General features: G+C 33.7%; 1 protein-coding gene across 2 annotated transcripts in view; it reads right to left on the bottom strand.

Annotated features, from left to right (window-relative positions):
• Positions 1 to 22,428, bottom strand: part of LOC136028169 (uncharacterized) — a 63,433-nt gene extending 41,005 nt beyond the window's left edge. For both annotated transcript variants that reach the window (XM_065705861.1, XM_065705870.1), the window contains exons 1-5: positions 22,313 to 22,428; positions 12,554 to 12,737; positions 7,376 to 7,524; positions 4,312 to 4,748; positions 244 to 414 (exon numbers count right to left, since the gene is read on the bottom strand). In XM_065705861.1, the coding sequence (XP_065561933.1) occupies positions 244 to 414; positions 4,312 to 4,748; positions 7,376 to 7,524; positions 12,554 to 12,737; positions 22,313 to 22,334 (963 nt within the window). In that variant the 5' untranslated portion in view covers positions 22,335 to 22,428. The remainder of the gene's footprint in view (positions 1 to 243; positions 415 to 4,311; positions 4,749 to 7,375; positions 7,525 to 12,553; positions 12,738 to 22,312) is intronic.
• Between the last annotated feature and the right edge of the window lie 1,227 nt (positions 22,429 to 23,655).

Below are 23,655 nucleotides of genomic sequence, written 5' to 3'. Positions count from 1 at the left end.
AGCTCATCGCATGCGTAGCTTTTGAAGGTCTTTTTGTAATAAAGTATGATTACTCATTTATATTTAATCCAATACAAAAACCAATTCAGCAGTGGAATATTTTTAACTTCAAATTAAAACACACATGAGTTGATAAACTTGAGAAATTGTAAAACACCACTTGTCCGTCTCCCGGAAAAAAAGATTACAAACATTAAAGACTGAATTAAAAATATTAAACCATGGGACACTGTTGTCACTTACTTGAACCAAATGCCAACACAATGGGTTGAAATTTCTTCCACTAGTACCAAGAGAGTAGTCGCAAAAGGCAATTCCATGCTTATGAGAGGAGCAAAGTTTAACCAATAGCTCGTGAACAGTCTCGGCAACAGCTTCACGACTTTCTTTCCACGCATCACTTGGTTCTGCATCCTAAAAAAGGTATATAGAAGAAAGAACATAAGACCTTTTTTTGCCCCTCTTGCATTAGCATTTTAACATAACTGAACTTTCTTTAGAGATATAAATGGCATTACATCTTTTAATTTTTTAATAGGCAAAGTATTTGCTGGGTTTTCCGTACTGGAGACACAATGCCTGTATAGCTCGTATGAGCCTTTTACTACTGCCAACAATCCCTGGAGCCATTCAACGTCTTTTTCGAACAAGTAAAATAACCCTTTCGTAGCTACTTTCCAGGAGTTTCTAGTAGATTTTTATTTTCTTTAATTTACATTTTCAATAGTTTGTTTATTTCTAAGCATAAGCTATGGTTTTGCAACTTTTTCTTTTTGGTCTTCAAGTTGTCGTTGTTTATCTTTTCTTCTCATTTCACTAGTTTTTGCATTCCATTATTTAATTTCTTTGTTTTTTTAAACTGAACCAAAAAATTCATTGGTTTATACTTTTTTTTTAATATTATTCATATATGTGAGCTTCATTTGCAGCCAATATGGTTCTCATTTGTATTCGTTGAAATTCAGAAAAAGGATCGTTCAAAAATTCAAAAAGTTTTGGTCTCAAAATGGGTAGATCTATTTGATGAATATTTTATTTCTAAATTATTGAAAAAAGGTAGTTTATATCCTTACTTTAGCTCAACTGTAACAATTCAAAAGAGTTCTTTACCATTTTTTTTTTTTTTTTTTTTTTTTTTTTTTTTTTTTTTTTTTACATAAAACTTGAATTTAGCCTACATTGTTTTTTCAAAAGAAAGTTGAAAACATAGGTGTACTCTTTTTACGCCGTATTTGGAGAAATTTTATGTCATGATGTATGGCAAGTACGCTTAAGTGAGTCCTTATTATCCTAGCATTCATATTGAAGGACTTTGATCTGGATTTTTTTTTTTCTTTTTTTTTTTTTTTATTTAATTTAGTAGCAGAAAAGGCGGGCATTTTACATTTTATTAAAACAGGAGTCACGCAAACAAATAAACTAAAATATTTATGATTAGAGCTAACAATTGGTTCAGCAGATCTCCCCCCCCCCAACTTATTAGTAGAAAAGTGAGAATATTACAAATCGCTCAAAAAGGATTTTCAATCTCACTGCTGAGAAACAAGTCTGTGCTGCGAACTAATTCGGTGTAAAAACAAGACAAGTTCTGAGTGGGTGCAAAAACAGCTGAAGTTCAAGCTACTGAGTTTCAATGACGTGGAACAAAAATAAGCACCAAAATGGGTCCTGACAAACAATTAATACTGAATAACGATAAATACGTCTTTTATACTGATAAACAAGCTAAGTTCTGAATATGTCCAAAAACCGACAATCCCTGATTCGGTACCACACAAGATAAGTCCACACTTGTGCGAAAATGAGCTAAGTATGTACTCTAAGCATACATTATAGAAGTCCTGGCAGCAGAAATTGCGGAATCAATTAGAAGTTTTCAATGTATGACATGGGGGACCAAACCACCTACCCCAAAACAACCCTACAGACCCCCCAGCCCCCTTTCACGACAAAAATCGTAGTAAATAGTTGTTTGAGTTGCACCTTGGTTGAAGCGGATTTATATATTGATCTTGAAACTGTTTGATCAGATGCACAAAGTTGGTGTGTGGCCCAAGAAACTTTTGGGAATGATCAGAATATTAAACATTATGAATGAAAGTATGGCTAAGGCATATCTGGCTTTAAGTGAGATGTCGAGGCTGATGGCGATCCTTCGAATACCAGAAAACTTATCGCCACAAGTCCTGAACATTGAACACCGAAGTAACATTGAACATTGAAGTAACAAAAACGTTTTTTTTTTTTCAAGTGAAAATAAAGAGCAACATTAAAATTTAAAACAAATACAAGATTAGGCTATATGTTGGACGCAAGGCCGTATCTGAGGGGGGATTGATCCTTTGATCCCTGGAACCTTAGATCAATCGCATGCCCATTAACGCAAGCTTTCACAGCTGAAGAGATTTATGAATATGATTTGGATATCCTTTGAGTTTCCTAAACACGACTAAACGACCAAGACATCACGCGTACTGATACTCTAGATGGGAAACGGTCCTCATTATACAATACCGGCCTTATTGACGGTCCTGGCCACACAAGGGTTCGGATTGTCCAACCACCCAAATCAGCTAATTGCACCACTGATTATGAGCCTATATCTAAACATACTGCCCATGCAAGGTTCAGAGCCAAGCTCACAAACATCACTATAGTTTCATTACAAACATCAGTATAGTTTCATCACAAACATCACTATAATATGTTTTCATCATAGGTTCAGAAGATGGATAGTTCCAAGTTCCCTATAGGAGCACATGGAGCGCACGGGTATGGTAACCGCTGCTCTAATGATGCAGCCCTGCTTGAGTTCGTTATTCAGAATAATCTTGCAACTACAAACACCCTCTTCCAGCACACATCCATCGATAGTATAACATGGAAGTCAATGGATGGACGTGTTAAATCCCAGCTAGACTATTTTTTTTTATATCGAAATGGTGGAGATGTATGATGTCAAATCCCCGTATCTTCAGACGTTCTAATATAGGCTCCAAATCAAGCTCTGACTATTATCACCTAAAAACGTAACTAGAAATGAATGAATTTTTGGAGGTTATGTGAGTTCAGGATACGAGAATAAGATATAAATTTTATGTTTACAGGAGTAAGTGCCTTAAATTAGAAGTAAATGAGAATGAAGAGGTAGTGTTGGATAATGAAAACATTGGTAAAATGGATAGTTTGACTTACTTAATAGCATTGTTAGTAAAGATTGTTAGTTAGAAGTTAGAAAGTGGATGCAGTGCAGTTATAAAAGTAGAGAATCAATAAGTTGAGGCAGATAGGCAAGATGTTTGTAAGAGGAACTGAAAAATACCATTTTAATTCATTATTTAAATAACCATATTTCCATCACTAAGCTGTATGAAAATGTGGTTTAATTGCCCTTTTCAGGTTGATGATCATGGAAGACAAAAATGAAAAAATAATGAGAGAAAGAAAGGGACGAAAGAAAGAAAGAAAAGGATGCAAGAAATAAAGAAATAATGAATAGAAGAGGATGAAGCATGATTAGTTGCCAAATCCAGTTTGGGCCAAGCGAAAGCAGGACACCATGAAAAGAAGTAGGGATAGATCAAGGAAAGATTTGATGAAATTTGGAACTTCATAGAAAGGGCTAGACAGTAAATCTTTGGAACCAGTGGGATGGAGAAGAGGGTGGGCTGCTGTGTTGGTCTCAGAAGGATGGCACTGCGATGAGTTGTCAATAGCAGTCTAGATCTAAGATTACAAAGATATTTTAGCGTGCATTTTGTTGGGTATTTATCCCCATCCTCCAATTGAATCTTTATTCAAATAAACAGGCATCCGTGATCAGACTTCTGGCAAAAAATGCAAAATTCCACGTTTTTGTAGATATGAGCTTGAAACTTCTACAGTAGGGTTGTCAGATACGCTGAATCTGATGGTGTGATTTTCGTTAAGATTCTATTACTTTTAGGGGGTGTTTCTCCCTGTTTTCTAAAATAAGGCAAATTTTCTCAGACTCATAAAACTTATATATTTAAAATCAGCATTAAAATTCGATTCTTTTGATGTAACTATTGGTATCAAAAATCAGTTTTTAGAGTTTCGGTCACTATTGAGCCGGGTCGCTCCTTACGGGTCGCTTCGTTACCACGAACCGTTTGATTTCTTTTCTTCTTTTTTTCTTATTCTATTTTACATCAAATCGATTGCAGGTCTTGTTCATTATAAACACATCCACCATCAAAAAGTAAACAGATATGTAAATAGTTTCTCACTTGAAAATTTCAAATTTAGAAATGCAATGAATTAAGATAGGAAACAATATATCTAACTTACGTCTTCCTCCTTTGACTTTTTCTTCTTATCTTTGGTAGTTTTCTTCTTGAACTTTTCTGGTCCTTCCCAATGATAAAGTTTCATAATAAAATCCAATGAGCTTTGATTGAAAACCTTCACTTTCTGTGTCTTACTGATAGCACTTGATTGTACAACTTTCTCAATTAAGGCAAGAAGAAACAGTTGAACTGTGTCAACGTCATCATAAATAAGACCAGGCAAAATACTTTGGATCACATGTTTCCTATCTAGAAGTAATCTCAAAATTGAAGTGTCTTCATCAAGAAAGAAGGAGATTATAAATTGAATATATCGTGTACGACAATCAGGCATGTTTGTGAGGGATCGTCGTTCCAAAACGTAGCCAATAACAGGATCATCAAAATTAAAAGTGGTTGCTATTTCTCTTGCAATTGATGAATTAATCGACACCATAGCTGCAAAATAGAAGAACAAAATTAAAATCGTGAATAATCACAAATGAACAAAGGGTACTATGCGAAAAGTATATAACCCAGATTATGCTTAACGCAAGACATTTTTAAGATATATTTCAAAACAAAATACAGAAGCTAAAAGATGTGTAGGCCAGAGTATATTTCATATTATTTCTGCAAAATTATGTTTACATGAGCAGGTAAATCAGATAAATATTGTGTTTTCTCAGAGCATCAGAATACGCTTCTGTCAAGTATTTGTGAGTTTCATGTCAACTGTGTCCCATATATCCTAACTGCTGATAGCGACAAAGCTTCTTATTACTTAGATCGTAACTAACACAATAAGTAAAGTGCTGTACCGCCGTCCTTTCCTTAAAATGTGCTTGTCAAGAAATATTTTTTCCACGTTTTAAGGAATCATCATGAATGAAAATGACATTAAAAACGTGATGTACAATACAACCATTTGGGAGAGAAAAATCATACTTCAGACTAGGAATAGAACCCTTGAGATGGCAGCCCTAGGCTAGCACAAAACCTTCCGAACACTAAAGGCTTTTTAAGACTTATTTTATTGAATATAGTTAAACTTTTCTGACCTGAAAATATTTGAAACCGTTTTTGTGTCTAAAGATGTCTCTTAAGAAACATACAGTCAAATAATTTTCACAGGCCGTAGCAGACTATTTCAGTGACTGATCCAGATTTCTGGAACGAGAATCCTAGAATTATTTCCCCTCTTCCTTTTCTAGACGTATTCATAGGCTAGTATTTGAACTTAACACTGCAGAATCTTTCTCACTAGCATAGCTGAAAATTTTAGGTTACGTTTTGCAATCTTACGGAACAAATTCTGTCCAAAACGTAAGCAGATCCAACTAGACTAAAACTTTACATACAACTTTATGTTACGTAAGTTTATGTTATGTTATGAAAAGGCAAATATAGTAGTAACAATATGTAATTTCTGAATGAACAACTGGTAAATTTTCAAAATAAATTAATAAACTTTTCCTAGAAAGCAATTAATGCTTTATCAGAGTTTGATCTCCATCGCAACTTTATAATTTTTTAGTAGTTTGCTTGCGTTGATTGCTTGTACTTTAAGCGATAATTATGATAATTTTATGGATTTTCACATTAAAAGTGGTTAACTCAATAGCCTAAACGATATCTATTATCTATTTTTTTATTATTACTACAATCTTCATAGTTTCATCAATAATAATGATATGCTTGCAAGTCATGGTAATTTACTTATTTTGATTTCAGCTTTGATGTTTTTGCCTTGTTGTACCTTCGCTTGAATACTTGAAGCATGGCATTTTCACGGATTATCTCTACTGGGAGGCTACTTGAGATGATGATGGATCGTCGGGCGGAACTTATTTTTAGGTATATCCTGAAAACCTATATTATTTATTAGGTTTATCCTGAAAGGTTGTACCCTGCCGGCCTGATGTTTGGCGAGTTGCCCTTAAAGACCCTGCTCTTTCATGAATAAGCTTGGATAACTCTTTTGATGGAAGAAAATGCATGTATTTATAAAAGACCGAAATATTTCCCACGTCAAAATGATCTTGGATCGATTGCAGGGGTTTGGCATTCAGGTTCTCAAAAGTTCCTGCGCGAGTTGCTCAATTTTCAGCTGTTGTTCGTTAACTTGCTCATGTGTACAAACTTGTATGCACATTTTCATAACAAAACTTAAACTGCACGGAAACAGGTTGATTACCCTTCTCCCAAAATAAAAACCCAAACTTTAATCGCAAATGCAGTTTCTGTTAATGGCAGAAGGATAGAAGCAACCTTTTATATAGAGATTATATTTTACGAAATTTGGAAACTAAATCTCGATTCTCCAGAAAGATAAGCTTTTCCTATATTTTCCAGATTTTTCTAGCAGCAACTGTAACTTTTTAGAATAAATGCCTTTAACGTTTGGGTGTAAGCGATTTATTTTTTGCTCTGCTCTTCCGAATATAATTCAACTATTGGTTTTCTTCAGATTCCAAGAGTGAATAAAAAAACCAAAATCCTGAAGTTCAAGGAAGCTCTATTCGAGTCGGCATTAATAGTTCACCGACCCGACATTCCTTCTTTTTTTTTCTTTTTTTTTTATTGGAAGATAATTTCGTCGGTTTTGTTATCAAATTATTCGTTCAATGCAGTCTACATACCATAGTCTATAAAACCATACATAATAGAGAAAATACTCAATTAAAAAGGTCCCAACACTCATATTAATAAAATACAGTGTAAGCCTTGACAGATACCAAGAAAAATAAGAAGAAAAAAGATAAAACCCTTGTTTACTTTTTCAAGGAGGATAGCTATTCTGAAAATATATATACGTAACTGCCATCAAACACTGAGAATGGCAAACGCGTTTCTGCCCAGTGACATTAACATAATATAAAGATACATTACACTTTCTCGATGAATGGAAAAAATAGAAAATTGATTAAAACAAATTAAAAACTAATTTCTAAGAGTTCTTGGACCTGGAGGTAGAAAACCTCCATTAGCTTCATCTCAGTAATATAATTTGAACACATTGCCTATTTCTTTCAATTCTCTGAAAATCAGCTCATTACTCAAGAAGTCGTGTTTTTTCCTCATACCTGTCAACACTCGAAGGGTTGTTTTGACTTGAAGCGCACTGCTGGAAGGAGGTAAGGACATGTAGATAAGCCGCAGGTGATTCCTCACAAGATTTTGCGCCGTTTTTATAACATCTCCAAGCAATCTATTTGACTGAATGGAACTTGCCCTAAAATTACATAAAATAATAAAACTAAAAACATCTGGTGGAAATTAAACACTTTTTCCACAATTGAACAGAAAGAAGAAATTGCAATAAGAAATAGCAAGAGTAAAAGAGAAAATAAGGTTGCAGCTAAAGAAGTAGGAAAACATAAAGTACTCGAGTAAAACAATATTTTTTTCTGATTATGATGAATAATGTTTCTTACTGCTTTTCATGAACGGCTGACATTTGATATGTTAAATTTAGTTGATAGTGATTCGAGTAGCTCTTTGCTAAACAGAACATTGGCAAGTTAAACGGGTTGATTGTTTGGTGCGTCAAGCCCCTTGTGTTGAATTGCCCTAGATTGAGTTCTCCTTATTGTGATACCTATATTGATTAGCTGGTTTATTTAGTTGCATGCCTTGAGCTACCATTATTGTGTATTACATGCTAGGTTGTAAATGTACATTGTTGCAAATTGAATGATTGAGTTGTTTAATAAGAAAACATAAAAACAAAATATGTTTATTTGGCACCTATTCCAGTCTTTCATACAGTTTAATAGCCCTAAATTATTATGCTATAACAGAATAAAAAATGGAACGGCTTAAAATCAGGAAACTTTTGGATGATTCCAAGTATATAATAATTCAGAGCAGGAATATTTAAAATTTGAGGTTAAAACGCTTATTTGTTCTTACATTTGCAATTTAAAAGGATCTGTAACAATGAAAGGTGAACAGTACTTTGGGGCAGCCAAGTTTTAAACCAACAAGCATTATGAATAGTTTAAATTGTGTCAAAACGAGGTTCTGGAGAATATCTACCTAAATGTTTAGTTATTTACACGCATTTGAAGAAGATAAGAGCATTACAGCCGAATGAATATAATTGAGTATATTGTTTATTGGGAGGACTGCTAAGAGGTTTGGAAACAAACGTATGGCACAAAAATACAATACTTTTCATGATATACTAGTTCCTTTTTCTTTCTAATGAATAGATTTTTGCTGATTTAGGCCTATAGTGCATTTATCCAATTGGAATTAAATCTCTTGACTTTCAAGTTCCAGTAATAAGTAAAATCATCTGAGGAGGATGGCCAATGCTAGTTTGTTTTGTTGGGTGTCCTGTTTTGAATCGACTAGATCAATTTCACTCTGTTGCGCTCATTATTTTGGGTTTCCAAGCCTGAGTTGCCTGAATTATTTTAGTACGTTGAGTTATCTGTTCTACGCCTTCCGCTTCACAGTCATCTCGGAAGTGGATAAGGATTGGGCCAGCTGTTACCACCCTTCAAGCAAATTCCATCTCCAAATGCAAATCTCCAAGGATCATAACATTGCATCAAGACCCGCCAACCATGCCAAAATCAGAACGATCCAGGACATAGTAATGCAGCTGATAGTACTAAACCCAAAAGCGCATTAAGATCAGTAGAGAGAAAGTTGAATCGACGTGAAATGGAATAAGTAGTCAAGGATTGTCCTGAAAATACATACAAAAATTAAACAATTTATCGTTACATTTCACATCAGGGGATTTTGAGTCACTCCTCACATCCATGAAGTCTCTGCTTTTAAATCTGTTATTTTCATAATTGTACAGCCTTGCTTCTGGTGTAATATGTATCTTGTTTTTCGAGGACATAATTTTGAGTCTTTTTTGCTATCTTGATAAAAAATTATACAGTCTGACGCCATATTATACTCTAATGTCGCCAAAAGAGGTCTCTTATCCCATTCTAAGCTATTAGTTTATGCTATTGCATAGACTATGAGATGTAAACAATTCTGGTTACATGTGAAAATATATAGTTGCCAATGTCAATACGTGCTTAATCTAACCTTTTATTAAATGAAAAAACAAGCTTTTTCAACCGAAAATAAGGAGCAACATTAAAACTTAAATCAAACAGAAATTATTAGAAATTATTACGTATATGAGGGGGGTCGCCCCCTCGTCAATACCTAGCTCTTTACGATTAAGTTCGAATTCTGTCCCAATTCTTTAAGAATGCCTCCTTAATCAAAAAGGCCATATAGATAGAACAAATAGCTCTTTTAAAAGTACAAAAAAAAAATTTGCGTAAAGAGCGAGGTATTGACGAAAGTGTGTCCCCCCTCATATGCATAACGATTTCTGTTCGCTTTAAGTTTTAATGTTGATCCTATTTTAAGTTGGAAAAGCTTGTTTTTTATTTAATTTCTTATCATTTTTAAAATAATGCTGGGAAATCATTTGCCATAAAGAGCGAGGTATTGACAAGGGGGCACCCCTCCCTTCATATACGTAACAATTTCTGTTCATTTTAAGCTTTAGTGTTGCTCCATACTTTGAATTGAAAAAGCTTATTTTTTTTCTATCTAATTCTGATTATTTCTTTAAACAATGCTGGGAAATCCAGCTCCCCCTCCATGGAAAATTTCCTTCTCTCAGGAAAATTTCCTTCATGGAAATATCCTTCCAAGTAGCCCCCTACCATAAAAATCCCCCTGAAGATGTCTGTATACTTCCCAATAACCAATACTATATGTAAACAATGAACAAAGTTCATATTATATATATATATATATATATATATATATATATATATATATATATATATATATATATATATATATATATATATATATATATATATATGAGAAAAACAAAAATGCAAAAGTTCATATTCTTGCACATAGGAGCTTGAAACCTCTACAGAAGGGTTCTCTCGTATGCTGAATTTGATAAAGTGATTTTCATTAAGATCACTTGAATACAGACTCGAGCTAAATTAAATTTAGTCACTTCATTTTTGTCACATATGTTTATTAACATTGGTTTGATTTTTATTTTATGTAATAGTGAGGAGCCCAATAAGGAGATAATAAAAAAATCGGCCCCCTCCCTTTCTCCAAAAAAGAAAATCCTACAAATACGCATAAGTAAAATCATTTATTTTGACACCTTCAAAAGTCTTGTGCAATGTCATATTAAAGCTAAATAATTAAGCTGCAACAAATTATGCAAGCAAGACCACTTGTAGATTCAGCGAGGTGCCATTTCCCCTCCTCCCTCCCTCTGGCTTCAAACATGCCCTAGACAAAACAAAGTTTGATTAGAAAACGAAAAAAAAAATGCAACTAGAATGATTAAATAATTTTAAATAATCTTAACAAAATTCTGAAATATTGCAAGTTTTATACCGAACATGCACATTACCCGAAACTGGAAAGATAATGAAAAGAATCGTAAGGGTTAACTTAATGGGGTCATAAAAAAATGCTTTCTGAAGAGAAGTTTTATGTTTTTTGCAAATTCGTGGCAGAATATTTACAACAATAATAACAATAAGCATTACTTTATATTTTTCTTATAATACAAATACAATTCTTTTGATGTCCTTCACTTTCCTGAAAACACACTAAGAATTCCATGACAAACAGTTCGTAACAGACGTTTAGTATTTTCTTAGATAGGGCTATTCCATTAGTTATTAGAAGAAAAACAAAGGCCCTACATCAAATTTCGAAAGACATTTTTATCACCCAAAAAAGAGTATAAAAGAGGAAAAATTCAAAACGTTTTATTAAATGAAACCTTTTATTAAATGAAAAAAACAAGCTTTCACAACTGAAAGTAAGGAGCAACATTAAAACTTAAACAAACAGAAATTATTACGTATATGCGGTGGGTCGCCCCCTCGTCAATACCTAGCTCTTTACGATTAAGTTCGAATTTTGTTCCAATTCTTTAAGAATGCCTCCTGAATCACAAAGGTCGTTTAGTTAGAACAAATAGCTCTTTTAAAAGTACAAAAAAACCTTTAGCGTAAAGAGCGAGGCAAAAAAATTCAAGGGAAAATTTTTCCATACCAGGAAGAAGAAAGTTTTGATGTTGAATGGCACAGTATTACTATCTTAAAACACAGATTACTATGAAACCTAATAGATAAACTATTAGGTTGCCCCTTTGTGTTAAAACATTTTGAGGCAAGTTTCAAATAGTCCTACCACTTCGTGGGTCCCTCTCCCACCATTTATGAAATTCCGGCTATTTCCCTGTTGCAGTGTTGATTAAAAGTTAGCACTAGAAATTTCCGTAAATACTCAAATTTGATCAAAACTCCCTTTGAGGAATCCTGGATAGGCGACTCAGTTAAGTCATAAGCCATACCTGTGAGATGCAACAGCAGCAAGCGAACCACTTTGCTGTCTCGTCCCTTTCTTTCTGCTTTCACAATCACAAATAATACAAATTCACACCATTATTCAAAGGTGATTGAGCTGCTGAGAAATATACACTGGGTCACTGATGTAATGGACTGTAATGGATAAATATTTTTCAGGATGAGCCTAATTTCTCAACAGTGGGTACAATTAAATTTGATGAATTTTATAAATTTTGAATAACCATCAAAATCCAATTCGTTTGACGCATTTATTGTTATCAAGACCCTGTTTCTTAGAGTTCCGGTTACTATTGACTGTGTTGCTCCTTACTTACATTTTGGTACCATGAACTAATTGATTTACAAAGAATTTTTTTAAGCTTAGCAAAAAATCAAAGGCGAAAATGCAAATATTTAAAGCTTTTTTGTCAATTACATTAAAAACAAAAAAGGAGCAGCTTATTTTTTTTTTTTTTGTCTTGGAGGTTCTCATATTGCAATTCATTCCCTTCTCATAGAAATTTAGGTAGATCATAATTTTGTTTGATCCAAGGTTCACATCCCCCAAGGAGCCCATTTGCTAGTCTTATGAGCTCACACATTGTAAGTCACTTAGTTCTCAAAGAAAGCTATGTGGACAATTCTGTTCATTATAGTTTTATTCAGGCTCTGACCCCTAAAGAGGCTATTCATTTAGAGGGAATAGACATTGATCTAAGAATAAATTCAAATATATGAAATTCGACCTAAAAGAAACCTCATAAAAGACGAAATTCTTCTTTTTAGTAGACATTGCTATTCTGAGCATATTTCAACTTGTTTATTTTTACAAATAATAAACACTGGAAAAAATATATACACTGTATGATTTTATAGTGAATCCTAAAAACTTACCTTGTGAATATAGATTCAAGAGAGGAGAAAATTATGCCAAGTTCAGAGCCTTTCTTCTTTGAGCTATTATCAAGCAATGTGTTAATTTTTCCGCATCCGCCATTGTTGACAAATCTGACAACACAGTCCAAAGCTTCATTCTCATCTTCTATTTGCTGAACTGTGTCAGAAAATAATTGGATATCTGAAAGTAGTATCATACTGCAGTAATTTTTTTTTTAATCATGAAATACTTGGATGTCCAGTTTGGGATGACCCAAATGAAATAGCATCAATATTTCTTTTAGCTTTTCACCTAAACACAATATGATGAAACCTTCCATATCTTAGACTAATACCTTTTTTATGCCCATTATCAAAGTGGCACCAATAGCTGCAACATAGCAAAGAGCAAACCATGGCCATAAGATTAGTTGAACTAATCTTAAAAGCAAAATGTTATTTTGAAAACAGATTAAGGGATTTGAACCCTAGGAAATGGAATCAGATTGAAATAAAAAGTATACCCCATAACCGCCAGGGTCAAAAACTCCACACAGGAAAGTTACAGCCCCCCTCCCAAAAAAAGCAACAAGGAAAGGGAATTTTTACATGGAAATGACTGATGTGTCCCTTTTTTTCTGTCAAAAGTGGGGCACGGGAACATCATAGAGCTGTTTAAGGGCATTTGAAAGTCAATTTTCATATCTATCAACTTTTTATATATTTTACTTAATAATACCCTCTAAAAGGCCCAAAAAAAGGCACTTTTGGTGCCAATTCTAGAGTGGAATGTCTAAAGAGCATGAAAGAAATAACATCATTATCCTAATGGTTGAAAACCTAAAGCTGAGGTTAAAGAATACTGAAAAACTAGTGCTTTACTGGAAACTAAGCTTATTCTAGTTTTCCTGCATTAAAATTTTCTAGCAGAATTTGTTCATAGCAGTAGTTTGGCAGAATCCTACAAACATGGCAAAATATCAGGAGCCACTTTATTTGAAACGGTTTTTCAAAAAAAAATGTTGCATCACCTGCAAATAAGTAATTTCTTTTGTTTCAAGTTTCACTTTCATGATTGAATTGTATCCCAAAGGTTTGTTTTTCTAAGATTAATTTGAATTCAGAGTAAAAATTACCAAATCTTTTATAAGGACACCGGTATGAAGTAACTTATAAGATTTGTTTCCTTTTTAAGTGCATAAACATTATTAAAGACATAAAAAAGTAGTAACAGTGTAATGAATTGGAATTGTGAGAATTGAGGGTTTTCAAAGGATCAAAACCAAAATTTTTTTTACCATCTGTCAATAAAAAGCTAAATTAACAATGATATTTCATTTTAAAAGAAATTCGGGGAGGGGACCCAAGAGAAAAGCCTCAAAGGGGTTAAGTACAAGTTTGTTTTTTATCTTAATTGGAGCAATCATATTACAAGTTATTTTGTTTAAAAGGAAGGCAGAGGGCAGGAGAGGCCAAAGAAATTTATCCTTGAGGCTACGTCCTGACACTAAACTTCCCCAGAAAACTAACAATGCCAGAAAGAACAGTCCAAAGTCTTATGGTTCGAATGTTAAAATAACAAAAGAGGATAAGCCATGTACAGACCAAAACCTCATGATTAATTTTACACTGATTGGATCAACATGTGTCAAGTAGTATGGTACAGAGATATGCTTATTTAAATCTAATAATTTCAAAATTTCAAGCAATTGTCAATTTTTCAATTAACTTGTTATCAATTTTCTTAGATAAAAAATATCTGCAATGGAATAGTAATTATCAGCTTTTTCCTATTCATTTATCATTTACACCAAACAAAAATAACTAACCTGAAGATGTTGTTATAAAAAGTTGTGTTTTGACATTGGTGCCCTTGCTGCCATCTCATTAAACTTTAAGACTATGACAGTGAATGTCAAAAATACCTTTTTTTCTCCTTGGATTAAGTCAGTATTGTCAGTCATTTTTTTAAATTTAATGCAAGGTTTGACGATGACAGGTTAGGTTAGGTTTTTAACCTATTTCTGATATTTATAACCAAATTTTACCTAATCTAACCTAAACAATCATAATCTATAACTTTTATCATCATTGCTTGCATAAGACTGAAAAAGCTGACTTGCAAAGCTAATTGGATCCAAGCAGAGAAAAGGAATTGTGGATGTTCACCAGTAACTGTTGACATAAACCATATTTTAGACATTCACAATACCATATAAACTAAAATCTCAAACAAACATTGCAGCAATTAATATTATTAGGAAATAAAAGACAAACTTGGCGTCCGGATCAGCAAACCAGACAAAAATCGCTTCCTTATTAGCAGAAAATCGTTTAAATTTGTGCTAAATTTATTTCAGTCCTCCTTTAAATAACTCAATTTCGTAATTCGTTCTAATTTAAAGTGGGGTATGCATGTTAAAAACCTGCCCTGAAGTCGCTGTTATAACACTGGTGTCCTTGCCATCTCAATGAACGTGAAGTTAAGACTATGTATATACACTAAAATTCCAACAAACATTACAGCAGTTTATATTACTAGGAAATAAAAGTTGACACATTTGGTGTCTCAAACAGCAAACCAAACAAAAATCACTTCTTTATTAATAAAAATCTTTTAAATTTATGTTCAATTTATATCAGTCCTCTTTGAAATTACTCAGTTTCACAGTTTGTCCTAATCTAAAGCAAGGTATCCATGCTTGGCACCCCTGACATTTCCAAGGACGAATCTGATAAATTGAATTTATCCAAAAGAGAGCCATGTAAAAAAAAAAATCAAAGAAGATAAAGGTCAATGTTCTCTCTTTCTAAAATGCTTGAGCACAAAAGAGGTACATCGTGCCTTCGTTTTTTGAATAATGCAATACCAAACCCTTTTACAAGTTGCATAATTTTGCAAAGACAGTCTAACCCAGATTCATGCTCCTCAGGTAATTTTCCAGTCTGTTCCTACCCTGTTTACTACTGTATTTCCAAATATGATCAAGAGCTAAGAGCTTATATGGTACTTGACAAGGCAAGAAGAGCTAAGAGCCAAGAGCTCATATGGTATGAGCTCTAACAAAATTCTAGGAATCAATAGATTGATTTAAAAGGAAAATCAGAGGTTTAATGCATGTCAGGATTTAAAATAAGAGCTCTGAGTGATGTCCTTCTAAATATCAAAATTCATTAAGATCCGATCACCCACTCGTAAGTTATAAGAATCGAATTTTTTCTAAGTTTTCCTCTCCCTTTAGCCCCCCAGATGGTCAAATCTGGGAAAACGACTATATTAAGTCAATTTGTGCAGCTCCCTAATACACCTACCAATTTTCATCATCCTAGCACGTCCAGAAGCACCAAACTTGCCAAATCACTGAGCCCCTCCCCCCAAATCCCCCAAAGAGAGCGAATCCAGTACGGTTACGTCAATCACGTATCAAGGACATTTGCTTATTCTATCCACCAAGCTTCATCCCGATTCCTCCACTCCAGGTGTTTTCCAAGATTTAACCCTCCAACTCCCCCCAATGTCAAAAGATCTGGTCGGGATTTGAAATAAGAGCTCTGAGACATGAATTCCTTCTAAATATCAAATTTCATTAAGATCCGATCACCTATTTGTAAGATAAAAATACCCCAATTTTCCCGTTTTCCCCCTCCAACTCCACCCAGTGTCACAGGATCTAGTCAGAATTTAAAATTAGAGATTTCAAGCACAAGATCCTTCTAAATATCAAATTTCATTAAGATCTGGTCACTGTTTCATAAGTTACAAATACCTCAATTTCCAAAATTACCCCCCCCCCCCAACTCCACCAAAGAGAGCAGATCCGGTCCGCTTATGTCAGTCACGTATCTTAGACAGGTTTTTATTCTTCCTATCCAGTTCCATCCTGATCTCTCCACTTTAAGTATTTTCTAACATTTCTGGTCCCCCACCTGCCCCCCCCCCCAATGACGCTGGATCCGGTTGAGATTTAAAATAAGAGATCTGAGTTATGAGATTCTTCTAAATATCAAATTTCATTGAGATCCGATCACCTTTTCATAAGTTAAAAGTACCTAATTTTTTTCTAATTTTTCAGAATTACCCCCCCCCCCTCCCCAACAAGCCCATAGAGAGCTGATCTATTCCGGTTATGTCAATCATGTATCTAGGACTTGTGCTTATTTTTCCCACCAAGTTTCATCCCAATCCCTCCACTCTAAGTGTTTTCCAAGATTTTAGGTTCCCCCCTCCCAAATCCCCCCAATGTCACCAGATCTGGTCGGAATTTAAAATAAGAGCTCTGAGACCAATTTTATTGAGATCTGATCACCCATTCGTAAGTTAAGAATACCTTATTTTTTCTAATTTTTCAGAATTAATACCCCCCCCCCCCAACTACCCCAAAAAGAACGGATCCATTCCGGTTATGTCAATCATGTATCTAGGACTTGTGCTTATTTTTCCCACCAAGTTTCATCCCAATCCCTCCACTCTAAGTGCTTTCCAAGACTTAAGGTTTCCCCCTCCCAACTCCCCCCAATGTCACCAGATCCGGTCGGGATTTAAAATAAGAGTTCTGAGACACGATATCCTTCTAAATATCAAATTTCATTGAGATCCAATCACCTGTTCATAAGTTAAAAATACCTCAGTTTTTCTAATTTTTCAGAATTAACCCCCCCCCCCCATCTACCCCAAAGAGAGAAGATCTGTTCTGGTTGTGTCAATCATGTATCTAGGACCCCTCCCAAATCACCCCCCAATGTCATCAGATCCGGTCGGGATTTAAAATAACAGCTCTGAGACACAATATCCTTCCAAACATCAAATTTCATTAAAATCTGATCAACCATTTGTAAGTTAAAAATACTTCAATTTTTCTATTTTTTTTTTAAATTAACAGGCCCCCCACACCCCCCCCCAGATGGTCAAATCGGGAAAAAGACTATTTCTAATTTAATCTGGTCTGGTCCCTGATATGCCTGCCAAATTCATTGTCCTAGCTTACCTGGAAGTGCCTAAAGTAGCAAAACCAGGACCAACAGACCAACAGAATTTGTGATTGCTATATGTTACTTGGTTAATACCAAGTGCCATACAAACCATTATTCCTGCTATAGAAAAAATAAACAATAAATTTCACTATTTTCCCTCTTTTCATTGCTCACTATAGGCATTGCATAAGTTTTGCATTTTTTTGCTTTTGTATTTATAATTAATTTTTGAAGGTTTTATTGAGATTTACATTTTTTAACATTTTATGATCAATCTAAGTTTAAATAATTAATAATGAATGGATTTTCACTCTGACAATTTTAGTTCTGGTATTGTTTTAGAGTCTTTTAGTTTTTAAGCTTCTTTAGTTGCAATATTATTTATTTATTGACCCTAAAATTAATGATTCAGCCTTTGAGGGTTTATTTAATTTATTCAAAATAAAAAAAAAAACATCTAATTTATTTGAAATCAAATATATATTTAAGATATTTATTTAAATTTCTTAAATAAATATGTTATTTATAATCCATTATACTCCAAAGAAGACAGTGAAGCCTTAATCTAATGTGCATAAACATTCTGCTATTCCAGTCAATGTCTATTAGTCTGTAAAATGTATGCAGTTCAATAGCTCATTGCATCCATTACCTGTAGAGTTTGCACTTCTATATTGGTGGTGCAACAAATTTACAATGGTAGTTTTACATTACAGTACAATGGGAAACCTGCATTGAGTTGCAAACTAATGCCAGAAACGTATTTATAAGAATAATATAGATGTAAAGAAAATACTCAAATTGAAATGAAATAATAATAAAACTGTGCAAAAATATATATATAGTCTACCTTGTATTTAGTGAAATGCATATGAAATCACAGCCTTTTATTGGGTTTAACAAGATGAGGGGCAACACTGCACTTATTTGCACTAAATAAATCTCTCATAACTGAAACCTCTAATATCCCCAAAAAATTAAATTCTGAGCAATTTGAACACATTAAATTTAACTATGCCATGCTTAACTAATAATTCACCAAGACACAGGTAGGTTTTTCAGCACTGGATGACAACTTCAGTTTTTTTGCCCTTTTCCCTAAGCAAAACCACAAGCATAAAAAACAAAGAGAAAATAATATACTCATCTAAATTGCAACCCACGACATGTTACACCAGGGGACAAGTATATTCTCTTCCCCCTCCCTAGCCATGCCACTGATAATTTGGTATATACCTTAAACTCTAGAGCAACACTGACAAATTGAGAATTTACAGTCCAGTGATAGCATTGTAAAAGGTGCAGTACCTGTATATTGAAAACTATTTCCATCATTAATATCTTATTGGTGTGCTATTTACTACCAGAAGACTAGGCTCTTCTCCTTTCTTGGCAAAACATTAAAATTTTAGCAGTTCTTGTGGGTGTTGGCAAGTAGTGAAAATCATATTCTAGTCTGAGTCAAAATAAAAAAGGCTGGCAATACTGTTTATACAGAAGTTTTAAATTTATAAAATTTCCAGTGGAATGCTTTTAGCCACAAACTAATAGCTATATAAACTAATAAACTAATGCTATAGCACAAACTAATCATATATTTACTACATTGATGTTCAAACTATCTTTATCTGTAGGCAAAACCCTGTTGCCTAATGGTGGATAAATATCTTGATTAAAACTTATCTTTCCTAACAATGAACAACAAGCTCCTACTTGTTCAACATGATATGTATAGGTTTAGACATTTGGGATTGGCTGATGATCTGGATGACTGGGGTAGTTGAGATTGGCAGTCAAAAATCTTGGAAAACTTTTTTTTTCCATATTCAAATTTAGATGAAAGTTATACCTACAACCTAATCCTGTTTGAATATCATTATTCTATGCTGACGCAGGGACCATAGTAGTCAAGAACCGTTGTTAATTCTTAAATAATAATAATAACACATATAGTCTGTCTAAAATGGAGTCTGCCTCTTATTTAGATACCCTTTGTTCTAACTTTAAGATCCTGTATCCAGGATTAGAAAGCATTTTGTAAGATTAGGCTGCATTATTAACTGTCAGTATATTTGAATTATTCAGTATTCTTTATGGCTAAAATATTGAAACAAATTATATTCTTTTTTTTAATCAGACAAATTTAACACAGAAATCAAATCTCTAGGTGGTATTGACTAATAATAGTTTTATGATGATTTAACTGGTGAAGGGGTGATTAGCTGTCTAAGTACTGGGCATAGAACCCTATAGTCATTGGGTTATAAAACCAAAACCTTGAGAAATATACCAACTGCTCAAATGAGGCACAAGGAAAGTGTTGTTGGTTTAATACCTTTGCTCAATCCCAACTTACAATCCTTTTTTTAATCCAGTTTTGTAGGCTATATCTATTTCTTAAATTTAGAACAAAACCTTTAATTTGGCTTAAAGTCTGACTGAAATAGCCAAATTGCTTTTTTCATCAACTAGTTTAGAGCTAATGAAAAAGAGCTGAGATTGAAAACTTAAAACTAATTATAATTTTTTCAAAACTTAAATAGGTAACCTAGTCCACCTATCATGCTTATAATCTTCTAGGTAATTGTTTAGTTTCATCACAAGCTGTCTAAACTAGAAACTATGCTGCAACACAGCATAGTTTCTATACTATAGCACTTAGAAAGGATTATTCTAGAAGTGCATTCATTTCTGGTTGACCCTTCTCCTCCATGGAGCAAACTAAAAATACATAAAATGGGCAGGGTTTTACAGCCAGGGGAAAGGTTGGGTTGTAAAATATGAATGAAATTATATTTTAAATGACAATTCCAGTCATCACTGGCAATTTCTGTAAAGTAGGAAGTAAAAAAGTAATTAAAAAACTCATATATCCATTGATGTTAATATCCAAGATGGTTCACTTTCACTTTCAAACAAAACAAATGTCCAATTTTGCTTACAGGTAACAGTACCTATAGAGCAAAGTGTATTAGTCCATGAGCCTTGCAGGCAGCTAGGCAACCTCTGTATTCAGATTGTTTGAATTATTAGTTGATGTTTATGACATACCTTTTGCTGATTGGCTAAGCCTTGTTTGTTACGGTCATGATTTTCCATCATTGCAACTCTATTTTTGCCAGAAATCATGGTTAGTCAAGGGCAAGCTTCTCTGGTGTGAAAAGTTTAAAGAGAGGATATTTTAGTTTTTTCAGGATTTTTTTTTATTTTGATTTTTTTGAATTACTGTAAATAGCTAGATTCTGAGGATTGTATATTGTTTTTAATGTCATTATACATTCATATTGCCAAACCCCAACATTTCCTTTGGCTTCAAAACCCTGCCTGCTTTATGCATTTTTAGTTTTGTTGAAGGGGGATTTTAGAAAGCTAAAAAATGGATGTGCTTTGGTAATACTTTTGCAACATATTTCTGCAACTAAGCCCTCCAACTACTGAACAGTCTGACTTCATTAGAATCTATCATGATCTAACAGCTGAATTAGGAAAGGTAAAACTGATGGTCAGTGAAACTAAGAGCTATTATATGACCTTTTCCTTCCTAAAGGGTAATAACCACTCTTCTCATAATTCTATACTGCCACCAAAGAAAACTCTTAAAATACTTGGGATACTTTTGGATGATGATTTAAGAAAGAATTTGCACATTGATTATATGACTAAAAATAGCACCTCACTTTTACATTCATTTTCCAACCTAAAAGATTTGGTACACCAACTGAAGTTTTAAAGTCTGTATACTACAGCTATGTTAGACCTTTTCTTGAGTATGCATGCACTGCTTGGCATCCAGGATTGACAAAAGATCAAACAGATAGACTTGAGATGATACAAAAAAGAGCTGTAAAAATTATACTTGGGCAAAACTACTCAACTTATGAGGATGCACTGAAACAACTCAATTTGACTCAATTGATAGTTGTAGACATGGCTTAACATATAGATTTGGACTAAATTGTTTGAATTCCCTAACTCATTGCTGTCTACTACCCAACCTTGAGAGCCCCCCAACTGAAGGACAAGTTCCTAGACTCCGACAAATATAAAAGAATTGTCCATAGGCCTAGTTACTGACTTGCTCAGCCTATAGTACTGAGAGATATCATAAATCATTTGTCCCATATTTTACCTGTCATTTTAATAATATTGACATGACCAATGTTTAAATACTGACTAATAATTTAATGTTGGTTAATATGTGTTTGATTATTATAATGTTTGTTTAAATTTTCCTGTGTGTTTATGAAGGTATAAATCATTTTTGTCATGACATGCTAATGCTAGCTGTGGCTATTGTAGTGAATAAAAATGTTCTATTCTAATAATGATAGACACAATGTGATCCAGAGAATCTTCCTGGATGCAGCAATAGCCTATGTATTTTCAAAACCTTGTGATGAAAGTAAGTAAAGCCTTACCATCTTCTAAGCTTTAGAAATTAGAAAAAGGCTGAAATAGTAGCTTGATATTATCTTCCAAGGGTAGCCTAGGCTATATTTTAGGTCTCAGATTTGTTTCTAAAAGTTTAATTTACCCAACTCAGACTTTTCAATATATCAAAAAGCCCCTCAACGAAAGCTTTAAATATCCCATCAGTGGTCGAAGGAAGCAGAGCTGGGATGCAGCTTACTAAGAAGTAAGCCAACTTAAAATTCAATAAATTGACCTGGAAATTTTCTGAAGATATTGCAGTAGGAATTTAATCCTAGTAGTGATTATTTTAGAGTACAATATAGGCTCATTTGTTGCTAATTCACTAGTCTACTCTCACTTGAGGAATTTTCAGCTCAAAATATTTTGTAATACCTTCAAGGGTATTCTCAGACATTTCTCCCTCGTGTTGAAATTGCTTTTAAAATCTCTTTTCGATTGTCAAGTTTTAGGCCGATAAAAAAAACTAGTTTAATAAAAATTCACTTTTAATTTACGACAAACTAATAAATGAGAAAAAGAATCATCATAATTAACACAACATGCGATACAATTTTTGATTTTGTTGCAGATAACAATATTTTTCAAATCATTATTTCAATGTTTTGTAATAAATATTTTGATTAGCTTGGTTTTTCTTAACATATGCACCAATTTGGAGGTTGTAATCTTGCTGAGAGGCAAGAGTTTGGCTCTTAGTTATTAAACCTATACTACAATTTAAAATGTGAAGTTTATAAAGCAAAAACAAACATTTCTTATCAGGCGTTGTGCAGCATTTACCCAATCGCTCTAGGAAAAAAAAATGCTTGTTAAGTAGCTTTCATAAAATAATGTGTGTCCCGGGACTTCCAGATTTATAATTTTTGGATATTTTCCGCTATTATAATTATTATTATTACTTATTGAAAAATCGTCTTCATACAAAAAGAAAAAGACAGAGCAATACACAGAGAGAAAAAAAAACAAAACAAAAGCCTAATATTACCATATAACTATGACGACGTAACTAGACTTGAAGAAGTTGGCTCAATGCCAATCTTGAAATCTTTGATAGTATTTTTTCACAAGTTCAGCAACGGATATGGTACAATTTGCTATATACAAACTAGTGATGGACTCTGAACTGCGCGTCGAAATTAAATAATTTAGTAGGCATTTTGCAGAACGGAAGAAAGTGGAGTGGATTTTCAATTTATCAGCATTGATAAGAATCTTCCAGACGGGTGTCATGTAGAGGATATTGGGAAGAGCAACAGTGTTGTCCAGCGTTGTAAGATAAAGGCGATTGACACGAAGCTTAGCAGAGACTATAAAACATATGAAGCTGATATTTGGTGTTTGATGCCTCCTGTTAGGAACCTACGAATGTGAGAAATGGTATTTTAAATGGGAATACCAAGGGAAACGATTTAGTCAGACGGGCAGATTTTTGAATTTAGAAGTGCAATTTCACGAGGAATCGGCACTTTTCATTTAAAAAGCACTACGTCAGACTTTTTAGCGTTACTTCAAGACAAGATTTTTATATATCTTGTCTTGAAGTAATCTTGTCTTGTCTTTCATATATCTTGTCTGACATGCCATGGATATTCTGTGGTAGCCACAACACTGTGCTGGGTAGAGAATTTAGAGTGGCGAAACCCTATATAGGCCAGTGTATTCTCCTGATGAGCCCTTATGTTGGGTGTTGCCTCTGAATTATTTGTCTATATTGT

The sequence above is a fragment of the Artemia franciscana genome, chromosome 1, assembly GCF_032884065.1.
Source record: "Artemia franciscana chromosome 1, ASM3288406v1, whole genome shotgun sequence".
Taxonomy (NCBI): Eukaryota; Metazoa; Arthropoda; class Branchiopoda; order Anostraca; family Artemiidae; genus Artemia; species Artemia franciscana.
Note: the sequence above shows the minus strand (reverse complement) of the source record. Positions and strands in the feature narration are given on the sequence as shown.